The sequence below is a fragment of the Centroberyx affinis genome, unplaced genomic scaffold (assembly GCF_046629955.1).
Source record: "Centroberyx affinis isolate AG114_WGS23_722 - 3 ecotype Tasmania unplaced genomic scaffold, CSIRO-AGI_Caff_v1 ptg002343l_1, whole genome shotgun sequence".
NCBI classification, from domain to species: Eukaryota; Metazoa; Chordata; class Actinopteri; order Beryciformes; family Berycidae; genus Centroberyx; species Centroberyx affinis.
In genome coordinates this window covers 168,518-189,926 of record NW_027280607.1, presented here as the reverse complement: position 1 = coordinate 189,926, position 21,409 = coordinate 168,518, and the positions used below count along the sequence as shown (strand labels likewise).

General features: G+C 41.5%; 1 protein-coding gene across 1 annotated transcript; it reads left to right on the top strand.

Moving 5' to 3' along the window:
- The first annotated feature begins 215 nt into the window (after window positions 1-215).
- Window positions 216-4,994, top strand: drd4-rs (dopamine receptor D4 related sequence). The gene is made up of 4 exons (XM_071533254.1): window positions 216-455; window positions 753-865; window positions 2,107-2,804; window positions 4,792-4,994. The coding sequence occupies exons 1-4, from the start codon at window positions 216-218 to the stop codon at window positions 4,992-4,994; spliced, it is 1,254 nt and encodes a 417-aa protein (XP_071389355.1).
- Window positions 4,995-21,409: the final 16,415 nt, after the last annotated feature.

Sequence of the window (21,409 nt, the reverse complement as noted above, 5' to 3'; positions counted from 1 at the left end):
AATTAATCCTTATCTTTTTTTTTTTTTTTAGAAGATTTTGGCATGAACATGGTCAAATTTATGATTAAGATATTGAGTATCATATTAGCCAAACCCCAAGACACACACACACACACACACACAGACACACACACACACAAAACCACTAAAGCCTCTTCCGTCTTGTCTCACCAGATGCTAAGTGTAGGCCAGCTGTACTGTTTGGGGCCTCCATCATGGACAATGTGACGCCTGGCACCCCTCCAGATGGGTTGGAGCAGCAGGGTTACAACTACCTGGCGCTGGTCCTGGGTGTGCCCTTAATTCTGATCATAATCCTGGGCAATGTCCTCGTGTGTCTGAGCGTGCTCACAGAGCGCTCGCTGAAAACAGCCACTAACTACTTCATTATCAGCCTGGCTGTTGCAGACCTGCTGCTTGCAGTGCTGGTGCTGCCCCTCTATGTCTACTCCGAGGTAAGGAGGAGGTGTAGGTGTGTGTGCATATGAGTATGGTAGATCCAATATCTTCCCAATATTGAGTTGCAGCCCCTTTTGCACAATCCACATCTCAATAGCCTCAAAGCTTAAAAATCCTTCTGCTTCTCTTTATCTACATCTTCTCCTATGTGATTGGTATAGATTTAATAAGGGAAATTATTATGGGATAATGGCTTTTACCTGGATTCACCTGATCAGTGTACTTCATGAAAAGAGAAAAGAGGTTTCCCTAATATTTTGTACATTCAGTGTATATTTTTGTACTGTGTCTAGTTTCTGGGTGGCATCTGGACCTTGAGCACATACATTTGTGATGCTCTGATGACCATGGACGTCATGCTGTGCACCGCCTCCATCCTCAACCTGTGTGCCATCAGTGTTGACAGGTGAATCCCCCTATAACATGTCTCTCATAGTGTATGTTAAGCTCAAACCTGCCTGGCTATAATTTAAGACTGCAGTTACTCAATGTCTGTGACTTGCAGGTGAATTCACAATTAACAGATGAAAAAAAAAAAAAAACACCATAAAAGCATTTATCAAAAAAATCTCAAAATATCCTTGGCAAGTCATGCACTTGGTGCATGAGTAATGAGATATACTCTGCGCTCAGAATTAGAAAATGTGTGATAACCTTTATCATACAAAAGATGATAGCCATAATTGCCAGTCAGGCAAAGCTAATTAAAATCTGCAAATTACACTACACTACACTAAGTATGACCCAAATATATCACGATGCTCATTGTATATTTCTTTAGGATACTCTGTCAAGTATCACAGTAATTGTGAAAATCCTCTTTTTTTCTTTCTTTTTTTTAGAATAAAGCTTACTACATATCAGAAATTAAGAAATCTGCATGAATAATTGCCTCTGTTGAAAATAAATTTCATACTTTTCTAGGCACAGACAAATTACTTCTATTGTATGCTTACTTTTTACAGCGTTATAGTTCATCTTTACCAAGGGCAATACCAATTCTGAAGGGCACTGCACTATGCTTATTCACGAGGCAGAAAAAAAGCCATTTTGTTTTTCATTAATCTCTGTAGTGTCACTCAAATAGATCCCTATATCATTTGTGTGAGGCTGCAATAACGTTGCTAGCACCTTGTTAGTGGCATAACAGATAATTCTAGCTACACCATTATAGGTGACAGCTTGGGCTGTAGGAGGCTAATGGAGTCGAGTGAGTATCGAGCGAATCAAGGCATCTAATTACACAACTCGGTGAGAGGCGAACATAACTGCGGCACCAGAGAGAGTCTACACCAAACATCTACAAAGGCCTGCATCAGAGAGTTTCTGTGGTGGAGAGAGAACAAGTCAGACCAGTTGAAAAAACATAAAAAATTCATCCATGCAATCCATGCGCATCCAGCAATTTGGAACCACATTTTAGTTGTGTGCACATGAGACAGGCAAGTTTTAGACAGTGAAATTTGACTGATCTGGGCCATAGAAATTTCAGAGAACATCGTGTTGAAGGACAAGTGGGAGGCAAGTGCGTGTCAAGCATTCTATTCAAACATTTATTACAGAGGTTCTTTGTGTCTGAGGGGGAAAAAGAGCTGCTTTGAACCAGAAAACAGTTTCAGAACTTTGTGGTGCCTTATTTTCTTTTAGATACATCGCAGTGGTGGTGCCTCTGAAGTACAACAGGAACCAGTTCAGTGTGCGCCAGCTAGCGCTCATCACCGCCACCTGGGTCCTCTCCCTGGGCGTGGCGAGCCCCGTCATCTTCGGCCTCAACCAGGTGCCAGGCCGCGACCCGACCATATGCAAGCTGGAGGACGACCGCTTCGTGGTGTACTCCTCGGTCTGCTCCTTCTTCGTGCCTTGCCCTGTCATGCTCTTCTTATACTACTGGATGTTCCGCGGCCTGCGGCGCTGGAGCACGGGCCGGAGCCGGTCCCAGATGGCACAGGGTGGCCGCCGCGCCCTCTCCTTACGCCTCAGCTCGGCCTTGCGCAGGGAAAAGGCCGGGAAGACGGGGAGTAGGGAGAAAGTGGTGTACATCATGCCCGCCGGGCTGAGTCCTACGTCTCCGTCTACCATTTCCGTGGCGTCGCCCACAGCGACCCCAGTGGCAGAGGAACAGCAGGACGGGGCGGGGATCATGCCGGAGAGCGACCCCATGACGACGCAGATGGACAGTGTGTCAGATGCGGACCCTGCTGAGAGACCGCCCAGGGAGGGGGGGAGCACCCGGGAAAACGGCCTGGCGAAGGCACATGGGGCGAAGAGAGGGCGGCGCAACAGCAAGAGCAGCAGAGTGAGCGGGAGGGAACGCAAAGCTATGAAGGTCCTGCCGGTTGTAGTGGGTGAGTAGATGATGATACACAGTTATGTGCCTCATGGTACTCAAGGTCATTTATGAAACATAGGACATTTTAGGATTTTTTGGGCCCAATATGGGGTTACATGACATGACTTTTAGCCAGCTGCTAAAATGAAGAAATTTGGGTCAGAGGAGTGCGCAATTTACTGATGTCACGGTACATGATCTCTGGGTAATGAAGTCCTTCAAACTTTCAAAAATTCAAAATTCTGCTGATGCCACAGTACGAAGTTGCCTAGTGCAGCTTTAGAGGAAAAAAAGGCCAATAACAGCATTTCATCTGGATCAGGTTCAGTCGTTTATCTGCATCCACAGGGGGTGTATCAACATATGAGAATGTGGGAGAAGGCTAATGTTCAGAATATGCATAATGGGTTCATTGCCTGCCTCTATATAGAAAGCAACAATTGATAACAGTCTGCAATAAAGTTAATGGTGGAGAAATGTTGGATTTAACATCATGTTGTCATATTGTGTATTTGTGCAAATTGAGTGATGAACCAGAGCTCTCTCTTTGATAAGCTTGTGAAGAGTACGTCTGTGTGTCTGTGTGTGTGTGTGTGTGTGTGCACTACATTATAAATTGAATAACTAAAATATTGCCAGCTAATCTGCTAAATTGACTTAATTTAGAAGTGCCAGTTAAGTGTTAAATGTATTTCTAAGTGTAACCATAATGATAGTAAAGCTGCAATCCACAAAGTAAAAATATAACCTCATTTCTATCTCCTTGGAAACCACTTCACTCCAGAAGCATGCTTAACATCAAATGCACATTTACAGTGAACTCTCAACTCTCGAATGCGATGACGCCTATACAGAATAACTTCCATCTAACCTCCAAAGCTTCACAAAACCTGTCTGACCAGACGCTAGGCTTCTTCTGGCTTGTTTATCAGTTAATGACAAGTAGTACGTAATCTATCGATAGAACTTGTCTCCTCCTATACAAGTGTTCCCTCACCCCCCACCCTCCCACCCTACTGTCCCACTTGAGCTATGGTGGCCTGTAATTGACACAAACAATAAAGTCACAAATAGAGATAAGCATCCAGATGCGATTCACAATAGAGGAGTAAGCTAGTTAATTATAGCAGAGATCCAACATAAATGCGCAGTGAAGAGGTAAAATATCCCCATGCTAAATAATGGATTATTATAATTATTATTAATTTATTATTATAATTCTGCGTTGTCATTAGCTTTTCTGGCTTAAGAACAAGGCTTTCTAGCCTGTCTTGAAACTCAATTGGATGGGGAGTGTTTTTTCCCACGGTGCAGCCGAGGGCATCACGAGCCAAATTCAGGTCAAGCAGTCAGTCAGTCAGTCAGTCAGGTAATGGGAGATGATGCGCTTCGGCACATTGCCTCTAGAGGGCGTTTTTGACTGTGAGATGCAGTGTTTCCCATACAGAGACACAAAATCAGAAGTTGGTCAGTCAGTGTAGAGAAATGGATCTAAATAGATCTCTAATGCGCCTGATGTGCATCACGTCATGTCTGTAATTTGGAGATGTACAGACAGCAGACCAGCAGACTGAACTCAAACCACAGAGTCTCCTGCTGTAAAAACAAAAGTGAAACTTAACATTCCACAGTTAGTAACAGGGATTTGCAGACGGTAACTCGTCTTCACTGCCCTATAAACTTTAACGGTAGGTGACGTCATCTTGTGGTATTTAAGTAACGTTAGTGGAATTAGGTAATTTAATCGTGTCGCAGTGCTTCAGTGCATAGAATTGAACACGCTTGATTGAACATGCTTGTCTACCAAAACAGAGTGAGCTTTGAAAGGCAGAAATCTCAGCACCTTTTGAAGTAATCATTGAGTCATTGGTATTGATCAACAACCCTATCAACCCCCCACAGATATTATTCCCCCTTTAATATACTGAGTAGGTATTAACTTGCTGAAGAGCAAATGTTTTCACAGTCACAATGTAACTGGTTCCATCTTCCGTGTCCCACAGGTGTGTTCCTGGCCTGTTGGACGCCTTTCTTCGTGGTTCATGTCACCAAGGTGTTGTGTGAATCCTGTGACATTGGCCCCACACTCATCTCCGTAGTAACGTGGCTCGGCTACGTCAACAGCGCCGTCAACCCCATTATCTACACCGCGTTCAACGCGGAGTTCCGGAATGTCTTTCACAAACTGCTCTGCTGTCGGACGTGAGTCACAGCGCCCCAGAGCTCCGAATCTTAAAGATATTATTTGTGTGTAGTCTGTGGCTCCATTATGCCTCAAATGTCCTTGACTGTCCTGCTCTGCTGTCTGGTGTGACAGCTGAGTTTTTAGGATTCTCCTCTCGGGTACGAGACCTGCCCTACAGGAATGTTCTTCATAAACTTGGCAATCTCCACATGTTAAATGATTCATTCCACACATTGGTTTCCTGGCTTTCGGTTCTGGCCACATGTGAAGTTATACTAACAAGAACAAGATGCTATTTGACGAATGCCTTAGTTCACAGCTGGACTGGAAGACGATGAGTGTGTCATATTTTTACAATCAAGTTCATACCTTGTGAAGGTTTTTCCTCTTGTAAATTATTAAATGAATACAGTAGTCATTAATACTGTTAAGCTTACAGCCCAGAGGCATAAAATATGTGAAAATGTGCAGAATTTAAAATGATGTATGTACTTTGATATACTATGAGTATTTTCATCCAAGATTCACATTTTGATGTTACATTATTCTATTTTCATTTCAAAATGTGCAGGTTTGCAAAGACGCGTCATGGTATTTTTATTTTTGTCGTCTCATTCTTTTTCCAGAAAAACTGTTGCTGGAATATTTTTGTGGGTCAAAAAGTGTGGCGGCCGAAACTTGAAGGCGTGGATTTTGTCTAAATAAAAGGACCATAGATATTGAAAAAAAAAATAAAAAATATTATGAATGTTTACACAAGACCGTTTGTCTTCGAGGCAAAAGGAAATATTGTGGAAAGCTATAAAAAGAGGACATCATTTGTAGTATTATTATCTGTGAAGTGCTATGAAAGTGCTGTGAAGAGGTGAATGTGACAAAATGTAGCTTAAACAACAATCTTTGTCATTGATGGAAACATAATAAAGAGATTCCAGAAACGACTCTGTGTGTGGTAAACCAGTGGGAGTACCAGAGGAGGGGTTGGTGACACTAAATGTATCAAGGCCTAATAACAGAGTGCAAATTAAATTTTATGCCTATGAGGGAGTCTTACTCGCCCCTGCAGAGATGCTATCTTAATCACCCGCGGAAAAAAACTCCATTACATGTGAAATTATCCGCGTCTCCGGAAACGACACATGTTGGCAGGCTTATCTTGTTATTAAGAGGGGAGAAAAAAACGCAATCATGAAATTTCCAGCTGAAGCGTTAAGGCTCCAGCGCCGGGCTTTAATGAAACGTCTTTGCTCGCCGGTGGAAGCAGCTGTCACCTAAAGGGACTCACCTATATAGCAGCTGCAGCCTAGTGAGCAATACTTAGTGGCCGCCCCCCTCCTTGGGGAAACAGCCCACGCACTTCCACAGTGGACACACCACAAGCCAATAAGTCAGCGACACCGCCACGGCCCGCAGATAAATCACAGTTTGACGTTTTAATCTCTTCCATCATGTCCTATCACAAAGTGGAATTTTGCTTGAAACGTGGTTAGGGGGAAAATAGCACACAAGACATTCTGAGCCCACTACGGTTTGCTGTTGCATGAGCGCACTCTTGCTCTTTGTGTGCAGGAATACCCATGGAAACCGCAAGGTAACCAGGGTAACACTGAAGCAATACATACAACACATGGCAACAGCACCAATCTGGAATATGAGGCAAAACAATATGCTGAGCCTCAGTGAGAAACACAGTGTGACCTGTCTAGTTAGCAGTTATTATAGTCTTGGGATTTTTTTTTTTTTTATGGAGTTTTCAATTTTGATTCTAATTCCCATTTAGTTTTAGTTCAGTAAGTTTAGATTGTATTTTTCACAAATGCTTAGTTTTAGTTTGATTTTTATTGAGTTTCAGTTCTAGTTATAATAGTCTTTTTTTGATAGGGGTGGTATTTTTGGTATTTTTTTGGTATTTTGTACATGTTTGCAACAGGTATTGTGAAATACAAAAAATAACTCATAAATTCTTTTAAAAATGTATTTACATTTTGGTTTTTCAAGAGAAGAGCAAAAAGCATTTCACTTATATTTTGACTTTATTTTTATATACTACTATCAGTGAGGCTACATCTGAATGAAGACATAAAATGCAGGGACAAGCTTGAGTCTGTAGAAACTGACCATTAAAAAGGAAATTGCACATAATTAAATTGCCAACAAAGCACACAACTATAAAAAAAAATACACTTTGAAACCATATTAAAAGCATAGCTGCAAACAGTAATCCTCTGGGTTCTATAGGTTAAAAAATGTGACAATGTGAGACAGACTGTTTTCAGCTTACAGTGGCAGCATGAATAACCCAATGTCAAGTGTTAAATGATTTTTATAGGTCAAAGGTCAAGCATGATATATTTTCCCAATTGTGTGAAGGTATAACTTGCTCTTTCAGGTGAAGTCTTCATATGACAGTGAAGTGGTGTTACAATACATTTTTATTAAGGTTGTCAGAGATACATTACATACATATCAGTCCCTAAGTCAGCTACCTTTTTATTAAGTTGCTTGCTGTTATCTTTTTAAGGCCTACTCTCTCCTAATATGAATTATGTTTGGGATTATTTGAACAGATGATTTTACAATTTTTCTTTTTTAAATGTTATATATGGCAGAACATTAATTGTAGAGAAAGTCATTTCAGATGCATCCATACAACAGGACACTGTCTACAATAGAATGGCAGGTTTCAGTAAAATTGTTGCTCAACTATTCTGTTGCCTCTGACAAACTGCTGTTTTGACTTTTTCTTCGTGTAGCTCCATTTATCATTACCCACAGACCAAATTCCATTGCATAGTTATGCTGTTATTTGGGTCCCTATAATTGAAAGGCCACCGACTGATGACATCATAAGTCGGTGCCAAATTTATAAAAACGATGTCTGTTCTTCCTTGGAATTTGTCTTGCTCAGTAAAATCAAGATGGGCACATAAACTTCTCAGATGATTTATGGTGCTATTACACTTCAGTATGCTTCAGCATGGCAACAGATTACGTGTCCCACATGTAGCGTCATCATTTCATATCATGCAACATGAATGACCTGGAACGTGTCCAAGGTCTTGGCAACAAGCCCAGCGGTGTCACTACTCTAAAATATATGTATAGAGTTTACAGCTGCCACTTTAGACATGAATTACAGTCTATTGCCTGCTGGTAGCATGGATTCAAATCCTATTTATCTTGGAACTTGCTGCCAGTTATCAAAGTTACTGTCTCAAAAGAACAAGGACAATATTACTCTGAACAAAGAGGACACCATTAAATTCCAAAATGACAGATTGTAGCTTCAGCTTGAATGGAGAGGATGTTTCGCAACAAGATATATGGAGTTATAATCGAGTTTAAAATGGAAAGGAATTCTATAACCAGGAGAGGGCAATGGGAAATTGAATCACTGCACATATCTCACGCTGTAGTGCTTGAAGGACACCTTCAGATACTCTTCCATCGTTATATATCTATTTACATTTTTGGTGTAGCCACTTTCCCCCAACCTGCCTTGTTTACTTCTACTTCAGTTAGTGATTTCCTATGTTTCCCAGAATGCGTTATAAGTCACTTTAAGCACAAACTTTTTCAGTTTGTGTGACGTAAACCTATGCGTAGCGGTGCAAACACGAAGCGGAGGAGGTTCACATGAACATGCAAGGTCTGGGTGTGGCTGTAGTGAGGATTTGCATTAAATAAGACCAATTTTATGGTAATTTTTTGCTCTTTTCTGAACGCTAAAGATTGGTCCCCACTTACTTCATTTGTTTTGGAGAAGGCTACTATGGACTTTTGCTGGCAACCTCCCTGTGTGTTATATGGACTAACAAATTTCTCCTGTTTCAACTGGCATTAGGGTGAGAAGATAATGAGAATATTCCTATAAGTAGCAGAGAGATGATTGATGAGCAACAAACTCCATAACACCAACATTTCCCTTCAGCAACGCTAATATAGAAACATTATCAGCAGATCTCAGAGGATGGATTTCGAGTAAACGTTTTTTGCACCAGGGCCCGAAAGCTTATGTGAATGACACTTATATCTGATAACTAAAAAAAAAAACACACCTGATACCAATATGGACTGTCCATATCAGTGCCCAACCCTGCTAGGTGCTCATAATTCATGTCTGCTGAGATCTGATCATGAAAGCAATCGTCACATTTTAAATACATTAACTGCATGTCTATATTCAGACTGCGTCAAGGGGCTGAATATCATGGGACTGCTTTGTGTCCAACTATTTCAGCCTGGCTACTGAAATGAGAAAATAGCTAAGGCGGTCTATTCTGATTTCTCATCCTCAGTATCACCTTGGATGCAATCTCCCCTCCTATTATTCTTTATCCAATCTTATTTGTATGGCATTTTGGGGGTGGGGGGTTTGGGCTTCACTTTTACAATCCTTCTTGTGTTACAGTCGCTGTAGTTTTCTTCAGCTCACCAAAAGAGTCCAAAATAAACCATTCTCTATATCACAAAGACTTCAATGTTCTCAGTTTTGGCTCATCTTGATCCCTTCCCTCCATGGTAATTGGTGCAGAACATTATCCAACCCAATCTCCAATACAAAAAACTGCTCATATTAAAGCTACTCTCTGGTGAATTCAGTACTATTAAGAGCCATTTTCACTCTCTATTCCAAACTTGTATCAATGACAGATACAAATGGTACAAGCAAGACAAGAGCACAGCAAAAATGTAGGGCTCAACGTACCAGTGGACTCAGAGATCGAAGCCCCGAAAATTGAACACAAATATGGTGCAGCAGATTTGATTTTGTCAGCCATCATTTCTCAAGTCACTGGCGCTAACCCTATCCACCCACACACACTCACACACTATAAACATAAAAACAATGGTGGCCTGGTAATGACAGAACGAACCAAAGAACAAAAAACAAAAAAAAGAACAAAAAAGCGCTTTTTCTAGATGTAAGAAATTAATAGCACAAAAGGAAAATATGTACATTGATACTATAAGAGAGGTGGTACAGATGCAGTATGGTAGTTCTGCGCATTTTGGTAAGAATGGTCTTTCATCCAGGATCGACTAATTCAGCAGTTTATAAAACCTGTAATTATTCAACAAAATGAAATGTGTGAAATTAGCATCATTAATGTCATTGTCAAAAATCACAGTCCACTGGTGAAGAGACCTTATTTTATTCTATGACAAACACAGCCAAACTAATGAATATAACACATTTTTGCAATTTTCACATGTTAGGAGCCCTTCAATTAATCAGTGTAAGAATTTTCTTATAGCACAAAGCAACCCAATCAGTACTAATGAACACGAACAACTAAGGCTGGAAACAAGAAACCCATTAAATTGGCAAGTATTCAAAAACTAACGTTGTGAAGCTATATAATAGTTTGTCATTGTAAATAATCTTTATATTGCACTAGTGCTATCACTTGCACATGAGAAAATGTATTCTCATCTCCAGAAAATCCTCATATCAGTGACCTTTTCCATCGTTTTCATTCATTCATTCTCTATGGAGCTGTAACATCATATATGAGGGACTGGAACACACTCCTCTATTTAGCTATTAGAGTCAATTGTGAATGTCCTCTAATGCAGACTTAACCGTCCTGGGGCATAGAAATAGAAAAACATTCCATTAAATACTGTACAACTCCTTTGCATGAATATTCCAGAAAAGATTAAGTTAAACAACTGTTTTTGCTTGTAAATCACTGTGGTATTGTGCAACTGTCAAGGTCATTTGCATTCACCATGTTACTGAATATGTTTAAAATGCAGGAGACAGCAACGCTCCCATGTGGATAAAAGATTTAAATGAGCCCACAATTTGCAAAAACGTTCATTAACATGAGAGTTTGAGGCTTGATGGAATCCATTATTGATTCACATGGAAACATGAATGTTTGGACACGAGACAAGCTCAACTTTTTTTTGCTTTCTATTTCAAGTAAATTAATTAGCAGCGGTGAGACTGAGGCCAATACGATCTGCTCAAGAGTTTCTCAAAGTAGATGACAATTTTTGATTACATTAATCATGAGCTGTTTGCCAACCACAGAACTTCACTCTTGGGGGAGAAATGTAAAAACTAATTAATCCTTTGTCTAATTAAATGACTCGGTATCTGCTGAAATTACCTAGATTTTTTCCATTGTCCATCTATGTATTTATGTATCTGTCTCTTTTTCTGTCTAGCCATCCATCCATCCTAGTTATTTTAAATGTATGCACTCAAAATAAGGCAAATATGTATACTTTGTATACACTTTTCATATGAGAGGTACAAAGTTTGTCCTCCCCAGGTCATGTGGGGCCAGAGGTTCCAGTGCTTTTATTAGATGGTCTGTTAACACGGATCGGCTTTCTCAGCCCGGCGCTATGATTCGTCCCGGTTCATTTATCTGTGTTCCCCCGTGGAAACTAATAACTGCTGAGTTGAGAGGAAGATATGCAGCTGCCTTCCCATCGATCCTCCATCCGCCTTATCCCCGGCTTTGTGAAAAAGCAATCCATATTCGCCCAAACACATTCTTGTTCCTTCAACACGGTCCTGAAATAGATTGGCGATGAAGGCTGGAGCTTTGACTAATCTCACTGATTGACTGGGGGTAAAAAGTGGAGTCATACTTCTTTTATTCCACTCCACTAAAATGAACTCAAATAGGCTTTTAAATTAAATTTAAAAATCATGTTTTCATACGAGTTGAAATTCATTATTTTACTTTACGGCACAAAGTGACATTGCTTTATAACACAAAACTTAATTACAATTCTTAGTGGAAAGATTTGGAACACATCCACTGTAGCATAGAAGTTGTGCTCAAAACTCAATATATAAACTATATGCAAGTTTAATGACTTTAATTACAGCCCCAGCTTTTGGGATGTTTTGGGAATACTGATACAATGTACTGGTTTACACAATAGAGATATTCTTGGATTCCACTAACATGTTTCTGCCTCTCAAATGACCAGAAGCATAAATCATAGGTTGATTGTGGTTTTCCCCAAATAAGTCACTGTGTTGCCCAGGCCATCCCAGACCAACCTATTTTAACTTTACAGTATATGTTTTCTTTTACATTTTTAATTCATCTATCAAACAAACAAACCTCATAACTGCTGTCGATGGTAAGACATCATCAGCATCAACACAGACAGCTCATTTATAAACTGCATCTGCTTCACTGGTAAATCTCATTATGACTAACAGACCAAACAGCAGCATCCGTTTATAGGGGGTGGGATAAGGTGCTGGTTGGAATTTGTATAGCTACATAAGGTCAGTCTGTGTCCTGAGGAAGTTGTCAGTGAAATAATGACCAGTCTCACCTTCGCTGCAGCAGAAAAACATCATGTCTGTGATCACTTCAAGGACATTGTGAATGGGTGGTATTTTGAAGTGCTTGAACAAGAACTGAGAGACAAACCTGTTGCCTTGATGAGGAAACTAAAAGGCATTCCTCTGGAGGCAAAGATGTATTTATTATTAATTATGCAAAGGCAGGGGAGTAGGACTAATATTGGTGAACCTTTGTTGCCAGATTAAAGCAAATCTGACAGACAAGAAGAATTATGTTGGGACACTTAAACAATCCCAGGAAATCTGGGGGATCTGTAACACTGAATTACATTATGACAAGAAAAGACGAGAGCAACAAGATTCTAGCAGTGGTACCTCTTTAATAAGAAATGGACAAAATCAGTCTTTCAGTTGACAAACAATGCAGTGAAAATCAGACCAGTGGTGTAGCAGGTATGGCCTTCAAAGTTTGAAATTTTGGCCTTTAATTATCGTGCTGCTATCTGGCCAATCAATCAGTATATATTTCTTGAAAGCCAGAAATCTGTGCCAAAATGCGTAGTCTCAACAAATTTTGTAAAAATCGTACAAGCGATGTCATAAAATTTTGACTTGTGATTATAGCGCCCTCATTAGGCCAATCAGTGTAATTTATATAGCTGTATATTTGTGTAGCAAGTTTCAGGTCAATTGGACTTATGTGGTAGTTAGGGCCTTTCAAAGTTAGAAAAATTTTTAAATCAAGGAATCTTAGCCGTCCTAAAAATAACACAACAACCCTCCGAACGGTTGGTAAAAAGTTTAAAAGTATAGATGCAGCTTTTGATACTTTGAGCGCATATTTTTTTAGCCTGGGTGACCCCAAGGGAATCGAGCCCCGCATCCCGACAGTGTTTGTGCTGTGCTCTACCCATTGTGCAACACAGGGCAACTTAAATGTGGCTTCATTAAAGTGATTTGACAAGCCAGAAGAAGGGAGTTGAGGCTAGTGTTGAGTGAAAATCTCAAGCTCACTTTTGTCCAACCACACTTCTAAACCACACTATCCTTCGGAGAAATTCACATTATCATGCAGAAGCACTTTTGTGACCTTTTGTTTGGCCACGTTTCATGTCATCTCCACTGTAATTGATGCAGAACGTCTGGGACTTTTTCTTTTCATTTTTTTTTTTTTTTTTGGTGTCCTTTTGCTGCGAGCGCCAAGATAAGTTGGGTGTGAAAGTGCTGGTATCTCTCAAAATACTTTCATCTCTCCACGGAAACTCTAGATCTGATAGGACCACAATGCACTCTACTCTATGAAATATGTCCCTCCACTCTTGCAGAGAAACACAAACCTTTGAAGAATCAACTTCAATCTCTCGTCTCGTTTGGAGTATTTTGGAGGACATGATATTTTTCATTGCCTTTTAAATAACTGCCAGGGATATTTAGAAAATTGGCACAGCAAAAACACTTAAAGTGGAACACTCAATTTCAAATTGTCTAGATGTTATTGCTATGGTTTAGGACAGCCCAATCAGTATTCGTGAACCACTCTCTCCCAAAGCCAGAAAAAAAAGAATTAAGACTTAAACTTGACATTTATTCTTATATAAAGTCAGGAGCTGCTCCAAGATAGGACACTGGGTGAGTCTTTTAAGTGTTGCCAGCTCTCCACCAGATAATGTACAGCAGCTCGATACTTTACATAATAATATCACAATTTTGAGTATTAGTTCTCTGGTTTCACCCATTAGTCCATGGGCCAAAGCCCAAAATTTCACTTGTCGGTACCACTCAAGGTGGCAAAATCTAGTTAAAAATTTTGAAAAGGTACATGTCCATAGATGATATTTTGGTATGATAACCATTGCTGAATGGTAGCTTTGTCACAGTAATCAGCTCATGAAGTTAACCACCCCCTACAATAAATTGGATTGTAGGCGCTGATACATATCTTAATTTAGTCTCATTTTCAGGACCTTTAGTCAGGTTTTATGAGAATATGTTTGATATCATTTTAAAGGGTAGCTTCTTAGCTTTCATTCAAGCCCACTTGTGAGTCTGTCTGACAAATAAAGAGGTCACATGGGCTCTTCAAAGTGTCAATGATTTTCATTTTTCCACAATTTTCGCCTAAACCATAGTCTTTATTTGAGCACTGTGACATCTAGGAACATCACAGACACAAACATCAAAAACTGGAATACTCACAGGACTGTAAGGATTCAGAAAAGATATAATCTACCCATACTATCCCATCGTGAGGGGTGATTTTGGGTCTTAAAGTAGAAGAATGACTTCTCGAGGGAAATCTTATGTTCTTGATTGTGAGTAATATTGTGAATTGTGAATGATTGTATTGTGAACTGGCCATAGCACATAGGCCTTCTATTTAATGACACATACTACTCTTCAGACAATTCCCTAAAGAATTTCAATGTTCAATAATTTACTGCCATTTCACCAAGAGGTTGCTAGGAATTTGTCTTAATGTGCTCTGGACTAGTGATTCTCAACCTTTTGTCTCTCGGACCCAAAGCTGAGAAGATTTTAATTGCTAGATATGATTTTTTGGAACCCCCTCAAGGACACCTGGTGGTCCCCGGACCCCACTCGGAGAACCACTGCTTTGGACAAGACATACACTAAACAACCCTGTTCTATTTCACACAGGCTTCACCCTCTAACGGGGCTTTATTTGCTCAACCACTCATCTAGTCACCTCAGCGCACTGAAAATGAGTAATGTGATGGAGTTGTCATTGTATCGTGAACTGGCCATAGCACATGCCTCAGGCCTTCTACTTATAATGCCACAGACTACTCTTCAGACAATTTTACTCTTCAGACAATTTCCCAAACAATTTTAAGATTCAGAGCTCTATTGGCTTAGGGGACTAAGTCTGATGACTTCAATCCCTTCCCTGCACCAACACGTTAACAACATACTGTATCACCAGCCTGAATTGACTGTAAACACCTTGGTCAGCCAGGGGGGGCGGACCAACACTACACTCCTACGTGTTAGCACTCCTACGTCCGGCGACTCGGGGATGGTCTCAACAGTGCCCCAGTATGTTAAGACTTCAGCACAACAGGTCTCTCACTCACAGGTCTTGGGTTCCAGTTCCTTGTCCTGAACACTGACCCTGAGAGACCCAGTCACATCCAACAGATAAAATCTGATAAATGGACAGGGTGTCAACCACAGCCACACTCCTTATACAACGTGTGGCTGTGGGAGGCTCCCTCCAACACATACGCCTGAGAAATGCCGTTGCAGAGCCAATGGGCCAGCCCCTATTTTCACAGGGGCTTGCCAGCCACCCTGTGTGCATAGCACACAAACAACTGTTGTGTGCACCTGCACATTCCACATAACATGCCAATGCATTTACTGGACATAAGCAATGCAACCTCTCCATCCTCTCCCCTTCATGAGAAGTGGGATAAAATGCATCCAGCTGAATCATCCGAGACCTAAATTTACTCCTAATGTTTTTAGGCACAAGGATGGATTCTCTGAGTCTGTGGCGCCACTCAGGTATCCAAGTATCAGCATACAGCTGGGGTGGACCAAAAGAGCACACAAATCACACACCCTCTTAGCCGAAGTCAAAGCAAGCAGCAACGTGACCTTGACTGACAACAACTTATCAGAGGTCTGCCCAGTGGGCTTGAAAGGACCTCGAGGACCACGGGCAACTCCAACTGGGGGGCAGCGGAATGCATCACCGGGTGTTTCCTCCTAGCCCCCTCCTAACGTTTCAGGAGAGGGTGGCCAAAAACCGACCTCTCTCCAAGCCCCTCATCGCTGACGCATAAACCTTAATGGTAGAAAGCGCCAGTCTCTTCAGCAGGAGCTGGAGGAAAGAGACCAATTGAGCTAGTCAATGGATCAATGTCCCCACACCATTTCCTGCATTTTCTTGCCTTGTAGCCAGTAGTCCAGGTCGCTTCTGGCTATTCGGGGTATGGTCACCAGGTGTTGTTTGTGCCATCGTGGGTCCGAACTCAGTCTGGCAAACCACCTCTACAGGCATCTCATGTGCAGCACCATTGGAACCAAATGGTGAGCTGCTGAGAAGAGACCAAGAAGGTGCATTACAGTAAGTACTGTCATGAACCTGTCATGCTGCACCATTGAACTGACTCCGCAATAGCTGTCTGTCTGAGTTCTGACAGACAAGCTCTCAGGATGGACGAGTCAAGCTGCAGGCCCAAAAACAGCGTCTGCTGGCACGGTTGAGGTACGCTGTTCTTCCAGTTGACCGCAAAGCCTAATGTCCTAGGGTCCTGCACCAATTGGATCATGTGAGACATGGCCCATTCTTTGGACCAGGCCATGAGGATTAGGTCATCTAGATATAAAGAGACCCGTATTCCCGACGGCACAGCGATTGAAGTGCTGTATCCACACAAGTGGAAAAGATACGGGGGACTAGGGAATAGCCAATGGTAGTCTGCTGTGCACATTCGGAATTCGGAATGTCCTCTGTGTGATGTACACGTTGAGTGAGCGGAGATCCAGAGTACAGACCACTTTCCTGTCCTGCTGAGGAACTACAGGAATAGCGTCTTTCTGTAACAGTTCCTGGACTTCCCTGAACAGGGTGTCCACGTCCTCTGGCAAGGTCATGACAGACTCTCTCATTCCTGTGAACGAGGTGGGATGCTACGAAACTGGAGTGCATAACCCAATCTAAGCATCCTGTCCATCCATTCTGTCAAAACAAAGTGGCTCCGCTATTTGTGATAAAACTCTGTCAGGGGTTGGGTGGCAAGCTGTGGAATGGAGGCTATAAAGCTTTTATATACAACCTCGGCCCTCTTTGCCATCAGTCTGGTGAGGTTGTTCATCTGTCCCAGTAAGCGGGACACCAGATACAACTCTTGTGGTCTTGCTTGTTGGTAGGTGCGACAGGAACACACCCAACAGGTTGTTTGCTGCCGTTGCGGACTGGGCCTGCCAGGTAGAAAATTTTAGCAGGGGGAGCAGGCTTCCTGCTTCCCGACCAGCCAGCAGAACCAGGTGAAAAGTGGGCAGCCAGCATGTCGTCCAGTGGAGGATGCCATGACGCAAAACGTCCTATTTCCTTTTCACTCTGGTGTAGTCGGAGAAGCCGGAGACAGAAGCCACGATGCCTCCACACACTTCCAAGTTTCATCCAGCATGGGGGCGCCAAATATCGGCCTTGTATCGGCCGTGTCTGTGGGATGGGTTCATCCACCATATCCGGGTGGGGGCAAGCCAATGCTAGTGGATCTGTGACCGGGGCAGAGGGGCAGGGATTGGCAGAGCCGCCACCACATTCTGCCTCACCGTCGGTGCAGCGGAGCTGGATCTCGGGAGAACACTGGTAGCACTGGAAGTGCTTCCATTATTGCTGGCACCGCACAAAAGACAGAGCCCACCAGTCAATGCACTCCGCCAGGTCAGCTACCCCATCTGCAGCTTGTTCAGGCCAAGGCAATCGAAGCATTCCACAGCAGCGACCAGACTGGGGCATGTTGGACAGTATTTTATCAATCAATGGCATCCAAGGCAACGTTGTTCATCAGAGTACTGATGAAAAGTGGATGCTGAGTAATGAGCTGCTCGCCTTATATAGGGTGAGGCCTCGCAGAGTTGACTAGGCTCATCCTGATTGGCTGAGCGTATGTGTGCATATTTTCAGTGCGCTGAGGTGACTAGATGAGTGGTTGAGCCAATAAAGCCCCGTTAGAGGGCGAAGCCTGTGTGAAATAGAACAGGGTTGTTTAGTGTATGTCTTGTCCAGGGCAGTGGTTCTCTGAGTGGGGTCCGGGGACCACCAGGGGTCCTTGAGGGGGTCCCAGGGGGTCCTCAGCAAACTGATGAATTGTTGTGAATTAAACTTCACCATTATTTAATTTACAAGAAGTTAACACAATTAGAGAATGTAGGAGAATGACTGTTTTGATCATAGTTTCACTGTTATCTCTCTACCTGCATTATAGTCATGGAATTCTGGACAAAAAATCATATCTAGCAATTAAAATCTTCTCAGCTTTGGGTCCAAGAGGCAAAATCTCATCAAATGGGGGTCCATGGCTCTAATGTGGACTAAATTAGGGGTCCTTGATATAAAAAAGGTTGAGAATCACTAGTCCTGGGCACATTAAAACAAATTCCTAGCAACCTCTTGGTGAAATGGCAGTAAATTATTGAACATTGAAATTCTTTAGGGAATTGTCTGAAGAGTAGTATGTGTCATTAAATAGAAGGCCTATGTGCTATGGCCAGTTCACAATACAATCATTCACAATTCACAATACTACTCACAATCAAGAACATAAGATTTCCCTCGAGAAGTCATTCTTCTACTTTAAGACCCAAAATCACCCCTCACGATGGGATAGTATGGGTAGATTATATCTTTTCTGAATCCTTACAGTCCTGTGAGTATTCCAGTTTTTGATGTTTGTGTCTGTGATGTTCCTAGATGTCACAGTGCTCAAATAAAGACTATAGTTTAGGCGAAAATTGTGGAAAAATGAATGTCACTGACACTTTGAAGAGCCCATGTGACCTCTTTATTTGTCAGACAGACTCACAAGTGGGCTTGAATGAAAGCTAAGAAGCTACCCTTTAAAATGATATCAAACATATTCTCATAAAACCTGACTAAAGATCCTGAAAATGAGCCTAAAATAGGATATGCATCAGCGCCTACAATCCAATTTATTGTAGGGGGTGGTTAACTTCATGAGCTGATTACTGTGACAAAGCTACCATTCAGCAATGGTTATCATACCAAAATATCATCTATGGACATGTACCTTTTCAAAATTTTTAACTAGATTTTGCCACCTTGAGTGGTACCGAAATCTGGTCTGGCCCATGGACTACATCAGGAGACAGTTATTCTCCGGGAGTAGGAAAAACATAAGAATTAGTTAGCCCAAACCGATTAGGATTAGGGCAAACCGATACATGGGGCTGATAGTGGTTTTTAATTAAAAATCAAATCTGATCCAGTCAGTGTCGTCCACCTCTGATATGATGGATATGATGCAGTTTGATTGATTACATATCTATTGAAGAATTGATCAATGCTACACTGGTTGTCCATGGGAAGACCTTAACCTGAATAGATTGTAATTAGACATTTTGATCAGATTCCATACAGGTTTGCATTAATAGTTTTTGTTATTATTATTATCATTACTATTATCCTGGATTTCAATGGAGAGTTTTAGTGTCCCATGATGGTCTAAATGTTGTTTCAGAGGCTTTTCCGCTGGATACGTTCCAGTGGATACTTGTAATTTTTGGAAATGCTTGGCATCAAAATGGTCAAATTTAAAGATATTGACTGTCATCAAAAATGTACTTTTGGATATTGAATATTCAAAAATTATTGGCATCAGTGTTCAAAACCCCATTTCAGTTGAACCCTAATATTATTTAATTATTATTAAATTTAGTGCTGACTCTCTTAAATGTTTTAAAATAAAGATGTTACAAATATAGAGAGAGTGTGTTAAGCCAAAGTAAGGACACTGATAAGGATAGTGAAGGGCAGTATTAGACAGTGGATGACTGAGGTTTGGACCTTGAACTCAGCTGAGGTAAGCTACGCAGAGTCACACAATCAAAAACAGCCAAAACCTACCTTGGAGGCAATTTTTCAACAGACATGATTTATGTGTCTCCTCTGCACCGGAGCAACTTGGACAAAGTTGAGCAGCAAAGTGACATCAAAGGACTGTAGAGCATAATTCATAAGAAGTCTGAGCAGCACGATGTTCAAAGTGAAGCCCGCGTGACACATCCAAACATGAGGACAGAAAATAAATTTTTGCTCACAGCTCAACATTCTGCAGTAATAAGGATATATGGGTTCAGACCTGACTCTATCTTCCCAGTAGCCTCAAAGGATACCATCAAAGTGTGGAAAGCCCTGCCATCCGATGCTCTGATTACAAAATGCTGAACATGAAAACTGAACTCCCATCAGAATAACTGGGTGGCATCTCACCCACAGAGGCTAGGCAGGCTGTCACCCCCATTATTGATTATTGAAAGGAAACATTGCTTCCGTTTGACAAAATCTATCATTCACAAGACTCATTCACAAGACTAGAGCATCCATCACACACTGGAAAGAGAAGTTGTGGAGATAAGGAGTCCTGTTGCCAGATTACTTTCACTCTTGCTGTGAAATTGTTCTAGCATCAGCAGGCCTGAGCGAGTGCAGAGGGTGACGTAGCATCCGCAGCATGATCCCAATTTGCAATGTTGTAGATGTTTTTTTTAAGCAACAACTCTCTCGTGCTGACAAGTGTGTAGAGGGCTATTTGTGGAGCGTTAATGATGTTCCCTGCCAGTGTGCTGAGAAACCAAACGTGCTAATCCGACAGACACAAGGTGATAAAATTGGAGAGGAGAGAGCGAGGCTGCGAAGACAAAAGAGAGTATGGGGTGTGAGCGTGAACGTGTGTGAAAAATGGGCAGAATGGGAGCGGCGGAGTAAACTTCGGGCAACTTTGGTTATGCCAAAAACTTCAGCGTGTGCTGAGTAACAAACAAGCATGAACACAAATATACAGGTGTATGAACATGCACAGGTCCACACACATCTCTGTTTTGTGAAAATTGCTTTAAAATTGCTGTGAAAAGTAATCAGCGAGCTCTTTCTGCTTTGATATGTTTTGTCATCTTTGTTGCTCAGCGCTCATTGCTGTGGTGTTTCTGTACTGCACTTCCCAGACATCACCTGTCAATCAAACAGCGTGTCCAGTACTGTGACGTCTTTTTCCTTTTTCCATTTTCTGTTGATGCAGTTTGAGTTTCTCTTTTCTTTGTCTGTGAGCAGTCTGCTGAACAGACTGCTCATGCTAACTACCCAGTTCTTTCTCTCAATAACTTGTGGGTCCAAGGACCATAAGCGTAAAAACAAGTTTAAAATGAACTACAATGCAATATAACATTCAGCAAATAAGTTTGAATATTATAATTTATTACACGCAGGACAAAGTTTCTATTACTGCAAGGACTCATTTGACTTGTCCAATGATTATTAAGGTGAAAAATATGTGGATAAAATTAAACATAATAACATCTGTCACACTCCCACATAGGAGGTTTCATCATACCATTTGCCATGAAAAGATAAAAATCTCAACAATAATCTAAAGGA

Excerpts from the sequence above, each read along its gene's own strand:
- drd4-rs (XM_071533254.1), top strand. The coding sequence starts at position 216 with ATGGACAATGTGACGCCTGGCACCCCTCCAGATGGGTTGGAGCAGCAG. Across the intron at positions 456-752 it reads CCCTCTATGTCTACTCCGAG|TTTCTGGGTGGCATCTGGAC; the intron begins GTAAGGAGGAGG and ends TACTGTGTCTAG. Across the intron at positions 866-2,106 it reads TGTGCCATCAGTGTTGACAG|ATACATCGCAGTGGTGGTGC; the intron begins GTGAATCCCCCT and ends ATTTTCTTTTAG.